Source organism: Thermothelomyces heterothallicus (assembly GCF_042370625.1).
Source record: "Thermothelomyces heterothallicus CBS 202.75 unplaced genomic scaffold P884_scaffold_20, whole genome shotgun sequence".
Classification (NCBI taxonomy): domain Eukaryota; kingdom Fungi; phylum Ascomycota; class Sordariomycetes; order Sordariales; family Chaetomiaceae; genus Thermothelomyces; species Thermothelomyces heterothallicus.
Window position 1 is genome coordinate 208,261 of NW_027192581.1, and position 23,459 is coordinate 231,719.

At 53.5% G+C, this 23,459-nt stretch overlaps 6 protein-coding genes across 6 annotated transcripts; 5 read left to right on the plus strand and 1 right to left on the minus strand.

Moving 5' to 3' along the window:
• Positions 1–5,695: 5,695 nt before the first annotated feature.
• On the plus strand, positions 5,696–10,125 carry P884DRAFT_271423 (uncharacterized protein; the record flags this gene model as incomplete). The annotated part of the gene is made up of 5 exons (XM_069442438.1): positions 5,696–6,012; positions 6,672–6,787; positions 6,873–6,898; positions 7,152–9,642; positions 10,067–10,125. The coding sequence occupies 5 exons, from the start codon at positions 5,696–5,698 to the stop codon at positions 10,123–10,125; spliced, it is 3,009 nt and encodes a 1,002-aa protein (XP_069295626.1).
• On the plus strand, positions 10,053–11,368 carry P884DRAFT_247515 (HSCB C-terminal oligomerization domain-containing protein; the record flags this gene model as incomplete). The annotated part of the gene is made up of 1 exon (XM_069440509.1): positions 10,053–11,368. Exon 1 carries the CDS (start codon positions 10,436–10,438, stop codon positions 11,366–11,368), a length of 933 nt encoding a protein of 310 aa, XP_069295627.1. The 5' UTR covers positions 10,053–10,435.
• Positions 11,369–12,992: 1,624 nt separating this feature from the next.
• P884DRAFT_206177 (uncharacterized protein) lies at positions 12,993–14,249 on the plus strand (the record flags this gene model as incomplete). The annotated part of the gene is made up of 1 exon (XM_069438701.1): positions 12,993–14,249. One exon carries the CDS (start codon positions 12,993–12,995, stop codon positions 14,247–14,249), a length of 1,257 nt encoding a protein of 418 aa, XP_069295628.1.
• Positions 14,250–14,599: 350 nt separating this feature from the next.
• Positions 14,600–15,636, minus strand: P884DRAFT_205912 (SGNH hydrolase-type esterase domain-containing protein; the record flags this gene model as incomplete). Its single annotated transcript, XM_069438686.1, has 4 exons — positions 14,600–14,894; positions 14,973–15,170; positions 15,243–15,324; positions 15,426–15,636. The coding sequence occupies 4 exons, from the start codon at positions 15,634–15,636 to the stop codon at positions 14,600–14,602; spliced, it is 786 nt and encodes a 261-aa protein (XP_069295629.1).
• Positions 15,637–16,910: 1,274 nt separating this feature from the next.
• P884DRAFT_301527 (cytochrome b5-like protein) lies at positions 16,911–18,800 on the plus strand (the record flags this gene model as incomplete). The annotated part of the gene is made up of 4 exons (XM_069444862.1): positions 16,911–16,926; positions 17,043–18,431; positions 18,553–18,626; positions 18,708–18,800. The coding sequence occupies 4 exons, from the start codon at positions 16,911–16,913 to the stop codon at positions 18,798–18,800; spliced, it is 1,572 nt and encodes a 523-aa protein (XP_069295630.1).
• Positions 18,801–21,595: 2,795 nt separating this feature from the next.
• P884DRAFT_227980 (uncharacterized protein) lies at positions 21,596–23,242 on the plus strand. The gene is made up of 4 exons (XM_069439700.1): positions 21,596–22,077; positions 22,154–22,581; positions 22,657–22,781; positions 22,858–23,242. Exons 1-4 carry the CDS (start codon positions 21,929–21,931, stop codon positions 23,200–23,202), a joined length of 1,047 nt encoding a protein of 348 aa, XP_069295631.1. The 5' UTR covers positions 21,596–21,928; the 3' UTR covers positions 23,203–23,242.
• Positions 23,243–23,459: the final 217 nt, after the last annotated feature.

Consider the following 23,459-nt stretch of genomic DNA (forward strand, 5'->3'; position numbering starts at 1 on the left):
ATAATTAGTAGAGTTTAGAAACCTTACTTTTGATATAGAAGTCTAGCGTCGTAGCCAAGTAGATATTATAATAGATAGACTTACTAAAGTCATTTAGGTTATATTCCCTTTACCTATAGATAAGGGATTACCTAGACTCTTCTCTAGTTATAATACTACTAAGTACCTAAAGCGCTTTATAAAGGTATATAAGATCTTTAGAAGAGATAATATAAATAAGATCTCCTACTTCGAGTAGTAGTATATAGATAACCTTTATAAGATTTTAGACTAGTAGCTAGAGGTAAAGAAGAAGGACTAGGCTACGTTTAAAGCTACTATTAAGGAGCGCTAGAAATAAAATGATTCCTAATAGGAGACTTTTACTCGGGAATTAGAATATCTTTTAGATTCCTAGTATACGGATTCGGCCAAGTCTATCTATAACTACCTAAAGCATATCGACGTCTTACTTACTAGAGTGCCTAAAAAGAAGAAAGCGGTCTATTAGTTATCTATAGTCTAGAAGGTATAAGACTAATTTCTGCCTACTCTCTAGACTAGTCTTTAGGTCTATAAGAAAGGAGATATATAGATTAATAATATAGAATGGGAGGAGTTTCGTAACTTTATATAGGAGTGCCTATATAAGGGTATTAATACTAGGTTAGTCTACTATAAACTAGATCTAAAGGGTAGAGAGGTAAAGTTATAGGTAAGCCTACCTGTTAAGAAGAGCTCGACAGCTCCCTAGACTTAGGAAAGTTCTTTGGTACTATCTATCTAGAGAGATAACGCATTTGATAAGATTATTAATAGGCTTATAGATATACTATATAAGCTTTGGATTAATAGAGGGAAAGTTAGCTAAAGGGGCTCTAATAGAGCTAGGTATATCTATAACCAGATAGGCAACCTAAGTGACGATAAGGTTAAGGAAATCTAGACCTTCCTATCTACTATATAAGAATCTTAGTAAAGAAAGAAGAGCAGATACTAGCTAGGTCTAACCTCTATAAGTCCTTAAGGGTACTATTACTATAGTAACCAGATATACTTTACCTATAGCTATCCTATCCTTATAGAGGATATCTATAACAGGCTTATCTACTAGCTTGGTTTTAAGTAGATATTAAGGAAGAGAGATCTAAGCCTCCTTAAGAGCTAGAAAGTTAAAATCCTTAGGGAAGATATAGCTACTATAGCTAATTAAGGAATATAATAGTATATTATCTATACTTATATATCTCTTTAGCTAGACCTTCCTAGCTAGAAGCTATACTAGAGGTTTATAAAGGCTTACTAGAAGGAATATAGTTAGGAGTACTATCTAAATTTAAATCTTATTATAGATACTACCTTTCTCTAATAAGTAAAGGGCCTATAGCTACTAGAAGTAGTTAGAACCTCTCTTAATTACCTCTTTAATTCTAAGCGATCCTCTTTAAAGTCTATTTATAACTATACTAAGGCTAGAGAAATCAATTTCTAGATAGATCGTAAGTAAGGAAGATAGATACTTATCTAATAGATAAAATAGATAGCATCTTAGAAGGATACCCCTAGCTTCTCTATAGACTATAAAGAGTTATTAGCAAGTATACCTCCTTCTAACCAGATAGCGATATAGACATTTGGTACTATCAAGTCAGAAATAGATAGTAAAGATATATCTAATGGTAAGGGAGAGGCTATAATAATAGTCTAAGGAGCGCTACCTACAAAGCGGCTTTTCGTGGAAATAGAGGACAAACCTATATAGGATGTCATCTAACTAAAGGAAGGGAGTAAGTATAAGACTATCCTAATGGTAAAGAGGAATTTAGGAACGCTACTATTAGAAGGGCTGCCAAAGTCTAACCCTATTAGCTAAGGGGGTATACTAATTACTAAAGGGGTAAGTTAACTTATAAGTAGGGATACTACCCCTCTAGTTAGACGGAAATAAGCTATCTAGTTTAAGGAAAAAGCAAAATCAAACTAGGAAAATATAGCTAATGATATAGTAATACTAGTTAATAAAGCTTTATAAGCTAAGACCCTTATTATTAATAAGGTATTAGGAATTTCCCTAGTATTTAGAAACGCCCTAATCGCTTTTCTAAAACAAGACTATAAGAGTCTATAGGAGGTTATTAAGTATAAGGGCTTGGCTATTCCTTATCTAGATAACCTAGTACTAGTAAAACTAGTAAGGAACAAGTATCCTTAGGAGGTTAGGACTAATCTTAGCTATCTAGATAGACAAAGCTATATTAAGGGGGAAGAGTCTATAATTACGGTTCTAGTGTTTCTAGGAGTTATTAGTAATAGCTAGTAGGTAATAGCTATTAATAGATTCTAAAGCGATTACCTTACTAGGTAGTAAGACTAGCTAGACTTTAAGGAAATCGAAACTAGCTTTAAAGCGCTAATTTATATACTTTTAGTTAATTAGAAGATCTAGATAGGTATACTTATATAGATATATACCTTACTAATATTATATTATAACTTTAAAGACCTTAGGGGTAAGAAGGTATTTACTTTTATTAATACTAGGTCTAAATATAATATAATTACCCTTAACCTAGCCTAGAGATACTATCTCCCTATCTAATTAATAGTAATGATTTTGAGAGGCCTTTATAATAGTAGGCCATTTACTAGGGAAACTATTAGTATAATTATTTTAGGAGTAATCTCGATCTAGGAGCATTTCTTTATCCTAGATAGGGATACTAGCAGCTACCAAATCTTACTAGGTATACCGTTTATCTATGATATAAGCCTAATATTTAGCTATAATACTAGCTATCTAGTCATAGTAAACATTATTATTAAGGATAAATTAATTAGGGCGTCGGTTATCTTAGACGTTATAGCCTATATAATATTTAAAAGAAAATATTAACTCCTAAGGGAAGAGTATTAAGGCCTAGTAATAACTATTACCACTACCCTAGCCTTTATTAATATTTAAGACGGTAAAATTCTACTTAGATTTCTTAATAATTAGGCTAGAGAAGCTATTTTTAATATAGTACTAAGGATTTCTTACCTACCTCTTATCGATATACTTACTAAAATTTTAACGTTTTCTCTTACTAGATAAGACACCTTAATATAAGTATACCAGAAGATAGAGACTAAAATAGAGGATATTAGCTATCTAGATAGATAAAGAGGGCTTAGGAAGCTTATATTAGATATTAGGGAAGGCCTATAAGAAGTATAGACATTTACTATATAAAAATCTATAGCTAGGAAAGTTCATCTTATAGATATAGCTATTAGCGATAGTTTAATACCTAATAGTAACCCTAACTAGAGGGAGTAATACCTAGAAGAAGCTACTAAGAAAATGAAATTTGAATTAGAGTAAGATAGCCTTATTATATTACAGTTTTCGGACCTAAAGCCTAGAACTAGGCTAATAGACAAGCGTCTCGAGAAGATTCTTATAGCTATAGATAGTTTTCTATCTAACTAAGAGAAGAAACTCTTCGTGTATATCCTACGGAACCGGGAAGCAGCTCTAGTATAGGATTTCACTAAATATAGACGGATTTACCCTAACATTGTTCCTCCTTAGGTTATCTAGACTATTCCCTATATAGTATAGTAATCAAAGAGTATTCCTATCCTAAAGCCGTTAATGCCAAAGGTTATTGACCTCCTAAAGTAGAGAATTTAGTGTAGGATCATTAAGCCTAGCTATAGGAGCTACTAAAATAACTAGTTCCGTGAGCGGACGTAGTGAAGGTACCAGTACCAGAGAACGTACCAGGACCAGTGTATAAAACATACCTAATGACGTAGGTTGAATCGGTGTGAGAGTATTTATAGCTCACGATCTAAGCTCCTAGAGAAGGGCGTCACGGCTCATATCGAATCACGTCTGTTGTAAACCATTGTTAAGAACTACGCCATGCCTTGATATATCACAGACCTCAGTGCTCCACCGTAATGACACTGCCTTTTCCTTTCTCCTTGCCACCTCCTTTGTTTCGGGCCAAGGACAACGGACTGAATACGATGTAGATTTAAGATCGTTGTTTCTGACTACCTCAACCTCAGCGCAGTCCGAGTCTTATAGCAGCGTCATCACAGCACAGAAGAGACATGTTTAACCGGCGTGTAATCGGAATTTCTTATATCGACCTCAAATGGGTCAAGAATACTGTCACGATTAGACCAATTGTAAGTGTTCAGCCGATCCTCACACGCTCCTGCGTTTAATTATAGGCTTCCAAGGAGAACATGGAGCTCGAGGCCGCCTCCTCTAAATGTTCTGCAGACTTTCTTCCTCTTTCCTTTCCTCTTCGAAAACTAGCGCCAGTGTTAGGTAGGATATCATCATTTGTGCAACCTCCATTAAACTCACCGACGTCGAAAGAATTGTCAGGGCGTCAAGCAAGGTACTTAAATGAGGGAACATACCATGATGCTATCAGTGCCAATAATTCGCCGAGGTCTCATAAAATCTAACAATGAAAATAAAAAAAAAATCATGCAGTTTCTTGTTCATTTGTTGACGGGAACAAGATGATCTAGCCTCATGCTACTGTCAGAAGGTGGAGACTGGCAGTCAGAGCGTGCATTAGCGCGTCGATCTGACTTGGCCTGGATGAAAATGCTAAATACCGCGCCGTTTCTTCAAGCCCAGTGTTTATGGACAGCTGCAGCGCTGGTAAGAACGTTCCGCCCGCTTTTTTTTCAGGTCGGTTGCGGAGGTGCCCCGCCATTCGCGACCCCGCGGGGCCTCGTACCGCGTACCTTCTCGCTTTCTGGGCAGCATCTCGCATGAATCCTGGACTCGATTGGAGGGCAACGTGCCAAGCCAGATCCTCGGCGAGACTGGAACTGAACTCGGCGCTGTTGATCGCCGCGAAAGCTGTGGAGCAGTACGGATTAGACAGCTCAGCCCGTCTTGTCTACCAAAGGTCTCATGAGAAAGCTGCAGGCACGACGCAGCCCCGATCCATCAGAACCTCCAATAGGTACGGACGGGATGGCGTGGCACGACAAAGCCCCTAAAAAACAAGATGGCGATCGGGCCTAGTAGGATCGGCCGGTTTAATCCGTCTAACTACACTTGACCCTTAAAATCCCGGCCCGCTTTGATCATACCGTGCGTCGCGAGAAATGTCTCGGACTGCCGCGACCTCACAAGAGCGGGGTGACCGCATAAGAGAATTCAACGTTGTATTTCCAGGACGCAACCAGCTGCCGACACGAGCATGAGCGGAGGACCCAGCTCAACCCATTCTCGGTTCTTTTTTCTTTACGCATTCCTCATTTTCTTTTACCTGTCCGATCGCGACTGCGGGGTAGACAAATGACGAACGCGGGTATTGGCCGGGCCGGATTAGAACCAAAGACAATAACTCACCGGGAGCAGGCTGTGAAAGTGGGCCAAGGTTCTCGAAAAGCAAAATACTGGCTCGTTTGATAATGCCCGCGATCTGGCCCATCCGCCAACTTCAAACCGCCGCAGCGCCGGACTTGATGGTAGCCATCAGAGCAGAAGACGGAACGATCATCCAAACTTCCAGACGAAGCATGTACGGCTGGCTAAGACGTGCAAACTCAGCTCGACAATAGCCTGCCGCTCGTTGCGGCGTTCCAGCACCCTGGCAGTAGCCAAGCGCCAAGGGGAGAGTTTTTGGTCACCCCAGCTACGACTTACGATTCAGATCTCGAATCCGGCCAACATTGAGTTGTCGGCGTCGTCATGGCCACCAGGACGGACGGTCCCCCACCACCATCACCACCACCACCACAAAGATCTCCATGGCCGTGGAGCGGTCGAAAGAGACGCAACAGCGAGAGCTCGCTGTCGAGCTTGCGCGAGTTTGTGACGGGAAGGAGAAACTCGCTCTCGGGAACTGGGACGGAGCCCAACGTCCTCCGGAAGAGGCCACCGGAGCCGTCCAGTGCCACTTCAGGGGTTCGGAAAGGCAAGGAGGCAGACGAGGAACGGAAGCCCTCTGTGGGTGCCGCCGCCGCCCGGTCGGGCGCTGGTAAAAAGGATAGTAAATCAGAATCGCGGTGAGTAGACATTTAAATTACCTTACAAGTATTTACAGTTGCTATTCTTTTTTCTTTTCCCCCCAATTTTGTCGTTTCATGCGTCTCTCATCATAACGGCTCGAGTTTGCCGGGTGTAGCATTGGCATCTGGCAAGGTTGAGATGGCCGATGGGTGGATGGAACGTTCCCTTTTTACAGGCAGCAAACCCCTGTCCCTTGCTGTATCCCCTGTTTTCCCCCTGTTTCGGCCGCATGTCTGCTGTTTCTTTCTTTCTTTCTTTCTTTTCTTTTCTTTTTCTTTTCTTTTTTTTTTTTTTTTTTTTTTTTTTTTTTTTTTTTTTTTTTTTTTTTTTTTTTTGGTATCTGGGAAAGTTCCTTTTCCCATGTGCATGCGGTAACCTGGCCATCGAATTGCGACCACGCTCATCAAGGAGCGATGGGCATTCAAAAAAGAAAATCTTTTCAGGAAAGGGAGCTTTTTGCCGAGTTCAGATGGGCCATCATTCCCCCCACTCGAGCCCCCCTCCCCTCGCTTCCCCCCCATCCCCTCTCATTGTTCTTACCTCCCCAATGGCACCTGCTCTGTAATTTCCACCGTGCTGGGCGTGGCGCTATTTCCGGCCACTCTCAGCAGCGCATCCAAACCGGTTAGCATCTTCGGCCAACCGAACACCCCAGGCAAGCGCCCAGGCGCGTCAAGGCGCATCGCGTTCCTGCATCGTCCTTGGAAGTATTCTTCTCGATTGAGACAGCAGCAACATACGAGACCGCCTTGACTGGCCACCGTGGGCGTTGTAGGCTTCTAAGCCTATAAGCCGCTTTCCCCCGAACCGACGGCTGAGTCAAACTCCGACCGGGATGGGTCACAAGGCACTCCAGTCCTGATCTGGCGTTGCGCTGCGTTTGTGAGTTAGTTAACGGTCTGCCGCCGCGACTTGCGGCTGAGATCTGCATGTCATTTTAAAATGCCCGGCTTGGCCCACACCCACCGGCCCATCCCCACGGGATCTCGGTTCTCCTTTTTCTCGAGACTCTCTACACCTCCTCTAGAACCATCTTTGAAGGAGAAGACGAAAAAAGAAGCATGTTCGTGGCTGACCGGGGAACTTGGTATGCGCTCTGTCTAGCCCTCCTCCAGTGTTCTTCAACAAGGTCAAGCACAGGCACACATTTTCCGCCTCGGCAATCCTCCGATGGTACACGATCAATCCCGATGAGGACGCGCTGCTGAGACCGCCCACTGCGCCTTCGCGAAATCCTTCCCCTGCCGGCCCGTCTCCGCGTTTCAAGCCGACTGCTGCGCCTCCGACCCTCCGCCCACCACCGTCTCGCTCCGACGGCCCGCTGGCCGTGTACCCCGGGGAGCAATTAGATCTTTCGCTAAGGACAGAACCGGCCGGCGCGAGGATGCAACAGCCGACGGGGTCCCAGTCGGTACCCAGCTCGCCCGGAATGGAGCACGCACCGCTGGTCCACATGCCGACGGCCCACCCGGACGGCCCGTTACCAGGACCGGAGCGCTCCGGGGGATACAACAAACCGCGACGCCTGTCCAACAGCAGCGCCAGCTCGGCCACCAGCAGCGTCGTGTCCGGCCAAGACAGCTTCGACGGCCGCGCACGTGCCGCCTCGGTCGCCAGCAGCCAGACGAGCTTCGACTCTTACAGCCCCGGCGTGAGCCCGCGCCCGGGCGTCACCCCTGCCACCTGGGCAAGCAGCGGCGCCGGCCAACAGTACCCTTGGCAGAGACCCGCGCCCCTTAAACAGCGGCGCAAAGCGCAACCAGGGGAGCTCTTCGCGGCGCTGCCGGGCGAGGTCCTGGAGCTGATCCTCGAGGAGCTGCGCAAGCTCCACCTGCGGCCAAGCAGCAGCAGTTGTGCTACCTGCTGGATGCGGGACTGCTGTTCGGTTGCTGTGGCTGCCCGCAAGTTCCTACGTTACGCCCGCGAGGCCCTGTACCAGCATATCCAGCTAGTGGGGCACGAGGGGCCCGCCATGAAGAAACGGACCAAGACGGCTTACGGGTCGAGGTTGGTCTTGTTGCGCCGGACGCTCAGGGCGAACCCGCAGATTGCCGCCATGGTGCGGTCGTTAAAGCCACCGGCCCGACCGCTCTCCGTCGGGGCGGTCGCATACAACGACCTGATCGCTTCGGTAGTGATGGCGTGTCCGAATTTCGAACGACTGGTCGGCTATTACCCCACGTATGATCACTCGTTTCAGCGGTTATTCCACGCGCTGTCGACGCGGACGAATCTGAAAGCCATGAATTGGATTCTCGAGCCTTCGGCGCAGCAGCGACGGCAGAGGACGCGCTCGTCTGCGCGCAACGACAATTGGGGCCCGGAAGACCTGCCGCCGCAGGAGGCTCAGCTGTTCATAGCGTATCACGCCAATTGGAGGCAGCTCACGACGCTGGTCGTCCACTGCCAACCGGGGGCAGCCTTGGGCCCAGCCAACCTTCTAGACTGTACGATCCAAGCGCTGCCGTCGTTGGAGAATCTCTACCTCTCACATGCACCTCGGACAATTTTCGACGACACCAGCCTCCTCTCCCTTCCCCCACTCAAGAAGCTGTCCCTGAACTACTGCACCGGCGTCACGACAGCAGGCCTCTCGTCGCTTGCGACCCGTCGGAACAGCGTCTCGATCCAAACGCTGACGCTTCTCCACATGAATGTCGAGTCCCTCCCTGCCATTGCCCGCATCTTCTCTTACCTCACGAACCTCGAAACGTTCACGATCGTTCAGACTTGCGCCCCCGAAATGCCCCCGGATGAGTTCATCATGCTCTTCCCGTACCTCGCCTCCCAATCGCTCCGCAAGCTCCACTGGGATATCCCCTATCTCCCCAACACGGTCACGCCGGCCGACACGATTCTCGCGCGGAGCATCGCCGCGGGAGGTTTCCCATCCTTGCGAATCCTCTGCACGCCCAACGACCCGGAAGGCATTTTCCAAGCCCTCTGCGCGCCGCGCGAACGCATCGACCTGCCCGCGGACCGCTACCGCGCCCCCTTCCCGGGTGCCGCCGGTCCCGGCAGCAACGCGCCTTGGGGACACACGCGGAATAGCTCGAGTTTCTCATCGACCCACACCCGCGGAAGTTTCGCTGGCGGAGGGGGCGGCGGTCTCCTATTCGGAAACAGCAATAGCGGCAACGGAAAGACGACTGGCTTCCGCAACGGCACCGCCCGGCCCGGTACCCCGGGCACTCCCGGCACCCCCGGGAGCACGCCGCCGGCCAGTCCGCTCTTCCCCCCTCCGGACGCGCTGACGATGACGATGCCCCGCGAGAACAGCAATCTCCTAGAGGCCCGGCTCGCCGCGCAGGCCCGCCTCGAGGCGGCGCAGCGCATCCCGCGGTACCTCGTGACCGTCGTGGACGAGCGGGGCGCGCTGGTCGAGAAGTTCGGCGTCGGCGCCTACCTCGGCCGCGTCGAGTCCCGCATCCGTTACGTACTCGCGCCTGACGGAACGACGGGCGCGACGGACGAGGGAGGCGGCGTCGTGGCGGTCGAGGACCTCGTGAGGGAGGACGGCGGGGAGATGGTCGGGCTCATTGACGGTGGCGAGAAAAAGTCTAAGCGGAGAGGCGGAGGGGATCGGGACGGGATCGACAGTGACGCCGAGGGCAGCGGTGGCGTTGGTGCGGGCGCGAAGGGGAGAAGAGAGGGGTGTACCGGGAGGTGGAGGAGTTATAATAGCGCGGTGGTGGATAGGAAGGATAAGGAACGGTGGTGGCATCAGGAACGGGGGAGGTGGAGGGAGTTGGTGCTTTCATAAGGGCTGGGGGAAGAAGACGAGGAGGAAGAGGAGGAGGCTAATAATACATAATGGTGTGGGATAATAAGGGGGGTGATGCGAAATTTAAGGGTAGGTGAGAGGGGGGGGAAGGGAAGGGCGCTGCGGACACGATGTTACGACTCGGATACCTTATGTTTTGGATTGTACCATGTACTATTATAATCACCAGTAATACTCTCTTAATAACGATGTCATGACCAATTTCGGCTTGCCTCTGGACATATTCAAAATCGATTTTTTTTTTTTTTTTGTGTTTATTTATTCAGGAACCAAAGCCACCTCCGCAGACATCCAGCAGCTTGAGACCCCTGATACTGGGGGTTAGGGTTGGAGCTGATCTTCGCTTCGTCTCGGTTCTATCGGGGATTTCCTGCAAGATTGATAAAACGCTGCCGACGTCATCCTCTGCCACCCTACCCGTATTTCTTCGGACTTGTCGACTCGGCCGTCCGAACCATTTCCATTCACGAAGGTGCACGACGGTTTCGCGGCAAAATTCGGGCCATTTGCCTCATCGAGACGAAACAGACTAGGCGAACATATATTGACGCTCGGATTTCGGATTCGGGACACACACGGCTGAAGCGAGGTCTAGCTGAGGTCTAGCTGAGGTCTTCTTTTTCTTTTCCGTCAATATGAGGGCATCGTTGGCCTCCCACTCGGGCCGCGCAGCGACGTACCTCTGCGCCGCATGCCGCAGGGAGGCGAGAGCGTTCCTAGATTCCCAGGGTGCTCTAATCAGGGCGGCGCCGGTAGCCCCATCGCGACGGAACATCTCGACCGTCGCGATCCCGGCCGACCGAAGGACGTGCGCCCAGCGCTGGCCCTCGACGAGACAGACCCGCTCCGCCACGACCCGCGCCTCTCCCGGCGCGACAACCCCGTCCTCGACGCCGTCCCAACCGTCCTCCATCCCGACGTACTACGCCCTCTTCCCGGAGACCCTTCCCGACGGCCCGCCCCCCAAGGGCAAGTTCGCCATCGACCTCCGCGCCCTGCGCAACGAGTTCCTGCGTCTGCAGGCCGCCTCCCACCCCGACTTCCACCACCACGCCGCGGCCAGCGAGGGCCAGTCTCCTGCTACTGAGAAGAGCAGCAGCAGCGGCGGCAGTGGCAACAACAGCAACAACAACAACAACAACAACAACGGCCATAAATCCGCCGCCCGCATCCGAGCCGAGGCGACGTCCGCCCTGATCAACGCGGCCTACAAGACGCTGTCGTCGCCGCTGCTGCGGGCGCAGTACCTCCTGCGGGAGCAGTACGGCGTGGACCTGGAGGCGGACGAGCGGGGCGCGCAGAGCGGGGCGCCGGACCCGGAGCTGCTGATGACGGTGCTCGAGGCGCGCGAGGCGATCGAGGAGGCCGAGCGCGAGGAGGACCTGGAGGAGGTGGCGGCCGCCAACGAGGCGCGCATCGGCGAGAGCGAGCGGCTCGTCGGCGAGGCCCTCGAGAGCGGCGACGTCGAGGCCGCCAAGGAGGAGGCCGTACGGCTGCGCTACTGGGTCAACATCCGGGAGAGCGTCAGGAACTGGGAGAAGGGGAAGCCGGTCGTGCTGCAGCACTGACGCACCCGTTCTCTCTTCTTTCTTCGATTCTCTCCTTTTGTCTCTTTTCTCTCTTGTTTTTTTTCTTCTTCCCTCCTTTTCTCTCTCCTCTCTGCGTGTGTATGTGTAATGGATGTGGCGCATAAATGATGGACTCGAGCGGTATGGGGAAGCGGGTACGGGAGTCTAGTGAGTTCGAGTTGGATCGATAGAGGGCACGGTTCGTTAAAGAGTCACCTGTCACTGAGAGAGATGGTTGGTTGAATCATGTGTTAGCGCATCTAGCATGAGAAATACCCAACCCCAGCACTGTACTTGTTGGCCGAAGAGGCAAGGTTTCAATAGCGTCGGTGATCTTGCGGAAAGACTAGAGCGGTGAAAGTTGGTTGATTGCGCCATTTGGGTAGCGTTTGGTGTTGATCCTTTTCTGTTTCTTTTCTTTCTTTGTTCAAAATGTACAATATTTCACACGATGGTGAGGCATGGAAAGGAAAGAATCGAGAGTGTTAACACAGATGATGGAAAGAAGACGGACTTGAGAGCACGGTGCGGGACCGTTCCCGCCTGTTTCCGCCCATGTTTATCGGTAATGATCCTGGATCGTACGATTCCTGCGTCGGCAGATCGTGACAGCCCAATATCCGTTACCGCGAAGCCCCGAGGCCGGTTGGAGCTTCTGTGGAGTGTTTCAACGTGTTCATATAGAGTTTCTTGGTCACACGTTACAGCAAGGTCCTGCTTTACGAGGTGGTGCCAGCCAAAACCGTCAAAATGCAATCCCTCCCTGGCTACAAGTGTCCCCCTACGGTCTTGTCGGGGCTGGATATTCACTGGCGACGCGCTCGGCATCAACAAACGTGCCAACAACAAAACTAACGGCCAGTGAGTGAACCCCCCCAAAAAAAATGAAATAAAATAAAAATAAAATAAATAAACGATTCTCGGTCCAAATACAGGATGCGAGAGCTCGTCAGCCTATATTCTTTGGCCTCCAAAATAGCACCTAGAAACGTCGTGCGTGGTTAGTTAAATTTGGGGCAAAAATTCTGTATATTTGCTCTAAAACATAAATAACCTCACTAGGTGGCACGAGGAAAAGGGGCCTGACTCCTTGACGAGCAATTGATTTGAAGAGTTGAACACTCGGCCTGGACACATACTACAGTACGGCTGTCCCATATAACAGAAGCTGGGGATATCGAGCACCAAACCATGATTTCGGGATGGAATGACAGCTTAGTAATTCCGCAGCATCACGACAAATGCTGATAGAACTCGCCTATGTTGGGATCTTCAGTAGACTTCACATTACGCAACTCGGCAAGCATGCAGGCGTTTGGTCGAACAAAGAAGCTTCCCAGCTCAGACGGAAAGTGAGACCCCACTGAAGCTGATCAACGGCTCGTCTTGGCTGCCCCACCACGCCGCCAACCCCACCGAGCCCGACCAGGCTGCGGCTTCCGGTGCCAGCATCAAGCCCGGTCTCCAAGTGCAGCAACTCCGATCCAGCTTTAGTGTATGTACCTTGTGTACAACCGACGTCCCGACCTTACGAAACAGCTACCTCATCCTCTTCTCGCCGAGGCACATTTTGCGGACGGCGTTTATATAAGCTTTACCGCGCCTACAGTCACCGCAGGCCGAGATGGCGTCGCCTAAGGTAGCGGCAGCGCTGGAGGAAGCGACCAAGTCGGCGAATGCCTCGGACTATTCAGCCATTCTCGCAAACATCAAGTCGCTCTCCTCACCAGACAACATTAGCACAGACCTGAAAGCCTTTGCCGACGCCGTCCTCACCGGCAATCTCGGCGTCGTCAGCACACGCAGTCTCGTCACCGAGTTCATTGCCGCCCTCCGCTCCCTAGACGATCACGACCTCTGGATCGAGGTCGGCCAGCATGTCGTGCGCACCATCCCTACTACGCCGCTCTCGTCCTCGCTCGTCGAGCAGGCCGCCACCCTCCGGGAGCTCATAGCGACGGCGCACGAGGCCAACGAAGACTTTGTCGAGGCGGCCAAGTCGCTCGCCGAGATACCCCTCGATAGCTCGCAGCGGCGGGTGCCCGACGCGGAGAAGGCGGCCATCTGGGTCCGCATCGTGCGCAACTACCTCGAGGTGGACGACAGCACGGCGGCCGAGACGTACCTCAACAAGCTCAAGAACGTGATGCACGACGTGGCGGACCCGGAGCTCAACCTGCACTTCCGGCTCTCGGCGGCGCGCATCCAGGACTCGAACCGGCAGTTCCTGCAGGCGGCCAAGAGCTACCACGACATCAGCTTCTCGCCGGCCATCGCCGAGGAGGAGCGGCTGCACACGCTGTCCATGGCCATCAAGTGCGCCATCCTGGCGCCCGCGGGGCCCATGCGCAGCCGCGCGCTCGGCCAGCTATACAAGGACGAGCGGTCCGCGGGGCTGGAGGAGTATGGCATTCTCGAGAAGATGTTTTTCGATCAGCTCCTGAGCGCCGCCGAGGTCGACAAGTTTGCCCGGGGCCTCGCGCCGCACCAGCTTGCCACCACGTCGGACGGCTCGACGGTGCTGGCCAAGGCCGTGGTGGAGCACAACCTGCTGAGTGCCAGCCGTCTCTACACCAATATCGGGTTTGACGAGCTGGGCTTGTTGTTGGGGCTGGACGGAACCAAGGCGGAGGACACTACGGCCAGGATGATCGAGCAGGGGCGGCTGGCCGGGTCGATTGACCAGATTGACCGGATCATCTGGTTCGAAGGCGCCGAGGCGTCCGGAGAGAAGGGCAGCGGCAGGGCGGAGGTGCCCGTGGGCAAGGAGATGCGGCGATGGGATAGCAACGTGCAGGCGTTGGCGGAGGATGTGGAGCGGGTGACGGACGCGCTGCAAGCAGAGTTCCCAGAGTTTGTGGCCGCGCAAATCGCGGTATGATCGATTGGTTATAATCAATGTCCCACCTGGTGACGAGTCGCCGTACGAACCTGGGATAAGATCCCACCTCAGTGGTGGGTGGTGGGTTAACCGCCCAAGGTAGTTAAGTTAGTAGTAGGCCCAATGTGGCCCAGTCTCGCGAGTTCCGAGACGTAATCACGATTTACCACTTGAAAAGAAGGGGAAAAAAAGAAAAAAATCAGATATCCATCCCTGGTGTTATCTTATCCCCGGACAAGAGTCCTGCCCCTTCTTGCCGTTAGTTCCGTACGCCAAAACTCCAGTTTAACCCGATCCTAATCTGTGTATCCCGATCAATAATAACTCGTCACTCAAAGGAGGAGTACCATCTACTCCAAATCCGCCCTCCGTACCACCACGTAACCCTGATTGATGGCTGAAGGGTCTCCGCCTTCTTCTTCAAACTCCTTGTCGTCGTCCTTGAACATACGCCTGCGCTTTTGCGGCCGCTGCGGGGAGTTGGCCTTTTCCATCGCGAGGAGGCTGACCAGTGAGATGCCGACTTTGTTGCCGATCAAGTCGTAGCCGGCGGGTGTGAAATGGATGTGGTCGTCCCAGTATCTCCTGCGGTCTGACTCGGACATACCCCAGTATGGGACAGCCTTGTGCAAGTCGAAGACGTGGCTTTGGGGCGGCGAGAAATTAGCAACATGGCGCCGAGATCTTTCGGCGGACCAGAGGGGTTGGCCGGGGCGCACTCACAAATTGTCCCGCTTGTAACCCCTGATGAGATTATTGAGCTTGTCTCGCTGGGCGTCAAGCCGCTCCCTGGACTCCCCTGTCACTCCCGCCTCCGGTACTGTGAGGGCGAGGACCTTGCACTGGTGCGAGAGCGGGACGTCCCAGACTTCTTTGAGGGTCTCGAAGATATCCTCCGGGGGGAAGCCCAAGGCGAGATCACTGTTGCGGTTATGTTAGGGAAGAGTTGGGGGGGGGATCTGTGTTTGCGAGGTATCGGTCGGGAGCGCCTACTTTGTCCCTCCAAGCACTATGGCCCAGTCGTACCGTTTCCCATCAGGGCCCTCATCCTGCTTCTTCTTCTTGGGCGCGGCGACTGCGGCGTCCGGTCACGGTTCACGGTGTTAGCCCGGGCCCCACACACATCGAACACACGGCTTGGAAGAGTTGTTGACCCAAGGGGTTAGCAGCACCCACACTGCGTGTTCATCCGGCTCAGAAACTCGTGCTTGACGGTCGACCCAGAAAGCCCATCTTCGACCGTGGTGATCTTCAGGTCCGGGTATGCCATGGACAGCATGTTCTCCAGCATCTCGTTGTACGGGTGATGGACGCTCCCCCAGCAGGAGTAGCCGGCCGTGAGCGAGTCGCCGAAGCAGAGGACGCGCAGATTGGGGCGCGCTGTCATGATGGCGGCGCTCATGCGTCGGAGCGGAGGGCGTACCACTTGGCCGCGTAACAACCGGAAATCGAAACGGCTGCCGTGTTCAAGTCGAGACAAGACTGGGGAGAAGGAACGAAACAAGGGCGAGTCGGCGGTGGTGGTACCGGGGTGAGACAGACGGAGGTCGAGGGTAAGGCTGGCTTGCACGGGTTGCAGTTGGAGCTGTCCCCGAGTGAAGTCCACGGGGCTAATAAGGCAGCTGAGCCAGAAGCTCCCGCATGGCGGGGGCGGGACAGCAGCCGAGAAGCTAGGGCGCCCCACTCTCACCGCTGCACGACGCGTGCCTTCTTAGGTCAGATACTGTGAGTATGCACATACAGTATCAGTTATCAGTCTAAGTACGAATGTAGGTTATGTATGTACGTAGTACGTACCTAGGGAGGTATATAGGCATGTATGTGCATATATTCGGTATCTGATCAATTCATCGTGGGGGACGCCAATCTGCTATCGCGCCAGAATTTAATGCGAGCCCTGTGCTTTGATGCTCAGATCCGATGAGAAGCAACCTTGAGCAAGTCAGGGCGCAAAAGCAGCCGGTTCATTATCATCAGCTATGACGTTATTGCAAGGGTGGGCCTACCATGGCGTCGCAAAAAGCGAATATCTTCGAGCCAAGAATCACCAAACGGGAACACCCGCCGGATTGATGCGGTGACGGGATGGAAGATGCTACCGTCACTTCGCCGCCCTGACGCGGCTTGCAACTGTCTCACTGACGACAATCTACTTTTTGATGAGAGGGAACGCCGGTTGGGCGTTGAGCCGCACGCGACTACGATGGCAAGTTCGAGGCGACGGGCACAATTTCCCAGGTGAGACAGCTGAAGGAAGGTCTGTCCCGGCCAGCGCCAAGACTCGGATCAACCGCTAGCGAACCGCCGCCCCCGGATGCCGATTTATCCTCCAATCCTCCATGCGAAACGGCCACTGCACCCCTGGAACCGGCGGGCGTCGGTGCTCCACAGCGAGGGACCAGGCCGGGGAACAAGAGGCCCAAGAAAATCAACACCCAATCAACCGGTGTCAGCCAGCCAATCGACAGCAGGCTATTGACGACGCCGGCTCCGACTCCGCAAGTTGTTCGGTTCGGGAGCTATAAAATGGTCCAGACATCGCGCATTCCCGCCTTTTGAGCTGCGCTGGTCCCTTGTGTCTTTTTCTTTTCTTTTCCATATATTGTTTTGTCTCTGGAGAGAAATCAGGAAGGTTGCCGAAGTCGTTTTTTGTTCGCGAAGATGGTGAAAGTGTTCAGTGCGGAGGAAGGCAAGTTTCCGTTACCGCCGAACTGCACAACTGCAGGACTGCCCAGAACTGCCGACAACTCGGCGGACAGGTCTCGCTAACACGGCTTTTCCCCGTCTGTCCAGTCGCCAAACACACCACGCCAGACAGCTGCTGGGTCGTCCTTCACGGCAATGTCTACGACGTGACCGACTTCCTACGGGAGCACCCCGGTGGGTCGCGAATCATTCTCCAGCTCGCCGGGCGCGATGCCACCGCCGAGTACGACCCGATCCATCCGCCAGGGACGCTGGAAGAGAACCTCAAGCCGGAGGCCAAGTTGGGGGTGGTGGACCCAGAGAGCCTAAAGAAGCTCCAGCGGCAGGCCGTCCAGGGCAAGCCGCAAGAGGACGAGCAGAAAGCCGCTCCACCGCCCCTCGAGACGCTCCTCAACCTGGACGAGATCGAAGCGGCCGCGACGAAGCAGGTGTCCAAGAAGTGCTGGGCCTACTACTTCTCCGCCGCCGATGACCTGTACTCCAAGACACTCAACAACCTCGCCTATCGCAACATCCTCCTGCGCCCGCGCGTCTTCGTCGACGTCACGAGCGCCGACACGAGCACCACCCTGCTGGGCCACCGCGTTTCCACACCGCTCTACGTCTCACCCGCCGCCATGGCCCGCCTGGCCCACCCGGACGGCGAGGCCGGCATCGCCCGGGGCATCTCGCGCTTCGGCGCCATGCAGCTCGTCTCGCACAACGCGTCCATGACGCCCGAGCAGATCGTCGCCAACGCCGCGCCGGGCCAGATCTTTGGCTGGCAGCTGTACGTCCAGACCAACCGGGCCAAGAGCGAGGCCATGCTGGCGCGCATCGCCAAGATGCCCGAGCACTACAAGTGCATCGTGCTGACGCTCGATGCCCCCGTACCGAGCAAGCGCGAGCACGACGAGCGCGCGGGGATCGAGGCCCGCCTGCTCCTCGAGTCGTCCAAGCCGCCCGAGCCGTCGTCGTCGTCGTCGTCGTCGTCGGGCGGCGGCAGCAGCAGCAGCGGTGGCGGCGCGGACAAGACGAACAAGGACAGCAACAAGAAGCCGGATAGCAACAGCGGGGTAGGCCAGCAGCTGTTCTTCGGCACGGCGGCCGACCTGACGTGGGAGACGACGCTGCCGTGGCTGGCCAAGCACACGAGCCTGCCCATCGTGCTCAAGGGCATCCAGACGCACGAGGACGCCTACCTGGCGGCGCGGTACGCGCGCGAGCACCCGGGCACCGTCCGGGCCATCATCCTGTCCAATCACGGCGGCCGGTCGCTCGACACGGCGCCGCCGGCGGTGCACACCCTGCTCGAGATCAGGAAGTACTGCCCCGAGGTCTTCGACACCATCGAGGTCTGGGTCGACGGCGGCGTCCGGCGCGGCACCGACGTGGTCAAGGCGCTCTGCCTGGGTGCCAAGGCGGTGGGCGTCGGGAGAGCCGCGCTCTGGGGGCTGGGCGCCGGCGGGTGGAAGGGCGTTGAGCGGACGTTTGAGAGTAAGTTTTCTTTTTTCTTTTCTTTTCTTTTCTTTTTTTTTATTCCTGACATTTTTTTTTTTCGTTGTCGCCTCAACTATCCCCCTTCGGCATTTGTTTGCGGTTGCTGACCATGCCCTAGTCCTGCAAGGAGAGATCGTGACGTGTATGAAGATGATGGGTGCCAGGAACCTGTCGGAACTGGGCCCACGCTTCGTAAGTGGCAACCATTGCTCCCGAAAGCGAGCCGAAACGCTGACCATGTCAACCCCCCCTTCCCTCTTTTCCTTCCCCCAGATCAACACCCGCATGGTGGAGCGGGATATTTTCGACGGCGATGCTGGCCTGGACCGGTCAGGATTGTGGACGCCTTCCCGCGCCAAGCTTTGAGCCCAATCCAAGCTGTGGCTGCCAAGCATGCGGGGAGCGACGACCTCTTTGTCTTCATGTCAGATCCCTACGGCACGAACCTCGGCGGCTTGCTTTGACATGTGGGGAAAAAAGGTGGAGCGGCCAATGCCAAGGGTGGGAATGGGGCGCACAGTGGTGGGCTGGCGGACCCCAATGACCTTCTTACCCCGGATCCTCTTTTTCTCTGGGGTTGTTGAGCTTTGGTTTTAGATTGTCCGATTCAAAGACCGCTCAATTCGCCCTATACTACTAGTAAACAGCGGGGCCGTGGAGGGTTACTCGGGTAGTATTCCGTATGGTGGGTAGATACAGTTGCATGTAAGTTATGGATGTGCACCAGCGTTACGATCATCTTCACCCCCCTCCGCGATACGGATACGGCAGTTGGTCGGCGGTTAGCTAAGAGCGGCCCCCGACGAAAAGCCTTCGGAAGCCGCACAAAGAACACGGACGAAGTTCGGTTTGGTATTACTCCGTAGTGTGTTTCCCATCCCGCAATACTGCGTATGTCCATACGGCTGGATCCTAATGGTCGCTTACAAGCCACGCCGACGATGTTACGCAGCACGGATGCAAGTCGTCTATCTCGCAGAAGCGAAGCCGTAGTGGACACAGACGACCGACCATTCCCCGGAACTGCAAGCAGCGGCGAGGCAATTCCTACTTCCTTTTTTGTATTTCTTTCTCTCTATCTTTTTTTTTTTTTTTTTTTTTTTTTTTTTTTTTTTTTTTTTTTTTTTTTTGATGCTTTCTTGCCTCCAGACTGGGACTAGGTGGTGGCTTGCTTGGTTTGGCCTGTCGCAATATCGGGCGGAACCAGGCTGGTTAACATCGGACAATATTCCGCACTCGTACTCCGTAGATGACACAGACTAATCCGTACTCCGTACTTGATGGAGCGCCTACTATCTGTCGTACAGTATTCATCATGTCCTTGGTACAACGGTTGCAGTTGCACCGTTGTATAGTACATAGTACATACATACTTGTGCCGCTGAGTCGAGGAGACGAGCTTCAAACCGCTGCCGTTTCTCACAATTTTTGTTCCCTTGCTCCGTTGCCCCTTTTCATTTTCGAGACGCTTCTGGCCGGAGTCGCCTCGCTTCGCGGCAGGCCGACCTCTGACACTACTACACAGTAGTTACTGCGTAGCGTGACCAAGCCCCCTTTCCCTGAGCGCCAATTGGTTCGTTTGGGCTGGTTTAAGAAGGCCGTTACGGATGGCTCATGCAGGCCATGGCCAGTCAGAGTTGCCTTCCGAGTGGATCGCCGCATCGTGTTGGCGGTTTGGAGCTGATTTAGTGTAGTTATTTTATTTCGCAGTGAAATCGGCCCATGACCTAACGTTAATTACCTGCCTTGCATCGGTGTCGCCAGCCGTCCACATTTTGGAAATATTTCGATTTGCAACGAGCTGTGCATCTTTGCAGAGCTGCAGGTCCTGACGCTGGAGGCCATGAAGAAAACCTTGATCCATAGTGTAGGCTAGCTCGATAACTACTTGGTAAGGCCCGGCTCAAATCTCCGAAAGGCCCCAGTCTGATCCGCATCGAACACCGCCCACGTCGAATCATGCTCGTCATTTCCTTTACTGTCGCACCTTGCGTGGAGAAGCCTTTAAATCTGTTGGGGGGTCAAAGAAGTTCGTGATCGTATCGAGTTGCCCTCAAACCTCGACGTCCCTCTACAAAATAATCCGGACACACACCACACACTAGTAGTCCGGTACGGGTGATTGTTGCTTCTCGGCTTCCACATGCCAAAACGCGAACCGAGTCCACTCCTTTGCTCGTAACTATTACCCTCTCGGTGTTGGTAACTGCATGGGCGTTTCTCTTGGCTCGCCGGCGGTATGCCGCGAGCTCCCAGTAGTGTCCATCTCTGACGTCTGGGATTGGGAGAGTCAAGTTTGCTTCTGTCGATGGATCCCTTCTGGATTCCCGAGTGTTTTTTTTCTTCATGTGCTCCATGGTGACCCTCCAAGATGCCGAGGAGGGTGGGCCAGGTCGACAGGGGTTACTGTAGTGTACGGATTACACTACAGGACTCAGGCTGCAACTAATCCACATCCGGCATTTGGGCATGCTGGTGAGCATGTGCTCTCGTCTCTCCGACCATGCGACGAACCACATGCCTACCATAGTTATTTCTTCACAGCATTTCAAAAGGCAAGAACGTGACCTGCGATGTCTCGGCGTCTGGGGAATGTCAAACCTTGTCTCTCCGCAATTCCCCGCAGTCTCGCTCGGGCCAAGGCCGCCGCCGCCTGGAGGCCAAGAGAACCCTCCCGAGGCGACAACATGGCGATGCTGTCGACAGATCGCTTGTGATCGCCTGATTACTCGATCACTCGATCACTCGATCACTCGATCACTCCCCGACGGTGCAGGGCAGACGCGAAGATACAACAGGGCGCAGGATGCAACGTCGCGCAGGGTCTGAATGCAAGCTTATTCTCGGGAGCGCCAATTTCCGGCCAGATGCTTGCAAGTGGTGTACGGGGTATTCCGTACTTGATTGAGTATACAAAGTACAAGCACAAATTATCCAAGTATGCAGTACGAAGTAGGGTGCAATGTCCTGCGTGCTTCTGCCACGATTACCCAGGTTGCCTCCATCTGGAGCTCTGAGATGCGGTTCGGGCGACCTTCTTAAACGGGACTTAGCCGCCTCCGAGGGGCGGCCGAAGTGGGCCTCCCAAGAGCTGGGGAAGCTGTACCGTGGTGGGTTTCTGGGCTCGCGCATCACTAACTCGTTTGCTCAAACTCGTTCCCTCCATCTTCCACACGCGGAACGATGATCGAGCCGACCCCTTGCCGGCCTCGCATCCGGCTACTGGTAGGTGGGAGGGAAACGCATGCAACCATCTCCTTGCTCGAACCTTGCTCGGCCTTGCCAATCTGGTTCCAATGAGTCCCCATTCGCCCTCCCAACATTCCCTACCGCAGGCTCGTCCCTGGAATTTTCAGCTGGAGGTATAAGTGCCCGACCCCGTTCTTTTCCTCGCCTTGCCCGAACCTATCTACCTGTTCCCCCTCCCCCCCCCCCTTCCTTTCTTTCACCACCCACCGATACATCAAAAGCCCCGTTAGCGATTCTCCCCAACCATGGGTGACGTCGATAAGGCCGCCGTTGCTCAGGCGGAAAATGTCTCGGACAAGCCCAGGAAGCGCGGCTGCCTCGGCCACTTGGCCAGGTTCTGGTGGGCGTATCTGATCGTGCTCATCGTCATTGTTGTCATTGTCGTGCCAGTGGTGTAAGTGGGCAGTTCTCTCGGGGGTCGTTCGTGTGCAAAATCGCGGGCGCCATATGCTAACCACCGCCCTTCTCAGCCTCTTGGTCGCCGTCCCCAAGATCGCCCAGCAGAAGCTCGATGACGCCGAGCTCATCCTCGATGGCATCGTTGTCACCAACACGCAGGGCCAGAACTTCTCCATGTCCATCAACAGCACAATCAAGTCCGACGGCTCTGTCCACGCCAAGATCGACGGCTTCCAGGGCGTCATGTACCTCGAGGACCATGAGCCTCACACTCCTTTTGCCAAGATCGACTTCCCCGAGACCACTTCCGACGCCCTCCAGACGGTCAACGTGACGCAGTTCGTGCCCATTGAGAATGTCGAGGCCTTGACCAGGTTCAACACGTGGCTGCTCGTCAACGACTCTCTGCGCGTAACCGTTGAGGGCGACACCCACGTCCACGTGAGGGGCATCTCGCGATCGTATGCCGTCACCTTCAAGAAGACCATCACCATTCCCGGTGAGCAGCGCCCTTCCCCCCCCCCAAAGCCGACATTCCTCGTCGCGGTAGAATTGTTCACTGACATCGACACAGGTCTTCGCGGACTCGACGGCACCGTCGTCAAGCCGACCTGGGTCAGCCTCAAGCCCGACGAGAAGGGCAACAACTTCAGGGCTACCACCTTGATTCCTAACCGCTCGCCTGTCAGCTTCGAGCTGGTAAGAAGAGATGCTCCTAGCCCCCGTGCACTCTCTCCCGTCTCCCGCTCGATGATCTGCTGACAACAAGGATTAGGGCAACGTCACGTTCCACAACTACCTCCTCGGCCGGGAGGTCGGCACAGTTTTCATCGACAACCTGACGCTCCGCCCGGGCACCAACGAGTACCCGATGCGCGCCACCATTGACAACGGCGCCGTTATCGATGCGCTCGGTCAGAAGCCCTACTGCGAGCAGAATGGCGTCCTCCCGTTCCAGATCCGCGGCAAGACGGTTGTCAACCACGGCCAGTCGCTGCCCTACTTTGCCGACGCCCTGGCAGCCTACAACCAGACCGTCACGATCCCTATCGGGGAGGCGGTGAAGTCGTCGCTTGGTGTCACCGTCCCGTGCGGTGGCCTCGGCGGCGGTAACAACTAGAAGAGCGGGTTGTCGGCTCCTTACATTCCCTGTCTTAATCAACCTTTTACCTCTCATTCCGTGTTAGATATCATTTCGTTGACCCGGGCTGTTATCTGCGAGATGTGGTCTTTCTGTCTTGTTTTTTTTTTATTCTGTTATGATGATAACAAAGAGATACCATGAGCTGGGAGGCAATGTTGCATGCAGAAAGCATATTGGCGGGCTAATTGGCTTTTCCCTCTCGCTGCCCGCGGCAGTCAATGAGGAGAAAAAGG

What these genes read in the sequence shown, in the direction of transcription:
- P884DRAFT_227980 (XM_069439700.1), top strand. Translation starts at nt 21,929, where the DNA reads ATGGGTGACGTCGATAAGGCCGCCGTTGCTCAGGCGGAAAATGTCTCG. An exon ending in GTCATTGTCGTGCCAGTGGT is followed by an intron (nt 22,078 to 22,153) that starts GTAAGTGGGCAG and finishes CGCCCTTCTCAG; the next exon opens with CCTCTTGGTCGCCGTCCCCA. An exon ending in GAAGACCATCACCATTCCCG is followed by an intron (nt 22,582 to 22,656) that starts GTGAGCAGCGCC and finishes ACATCGACACAG; the next exon opens with GTCTTCGCGGACTCGACGGC.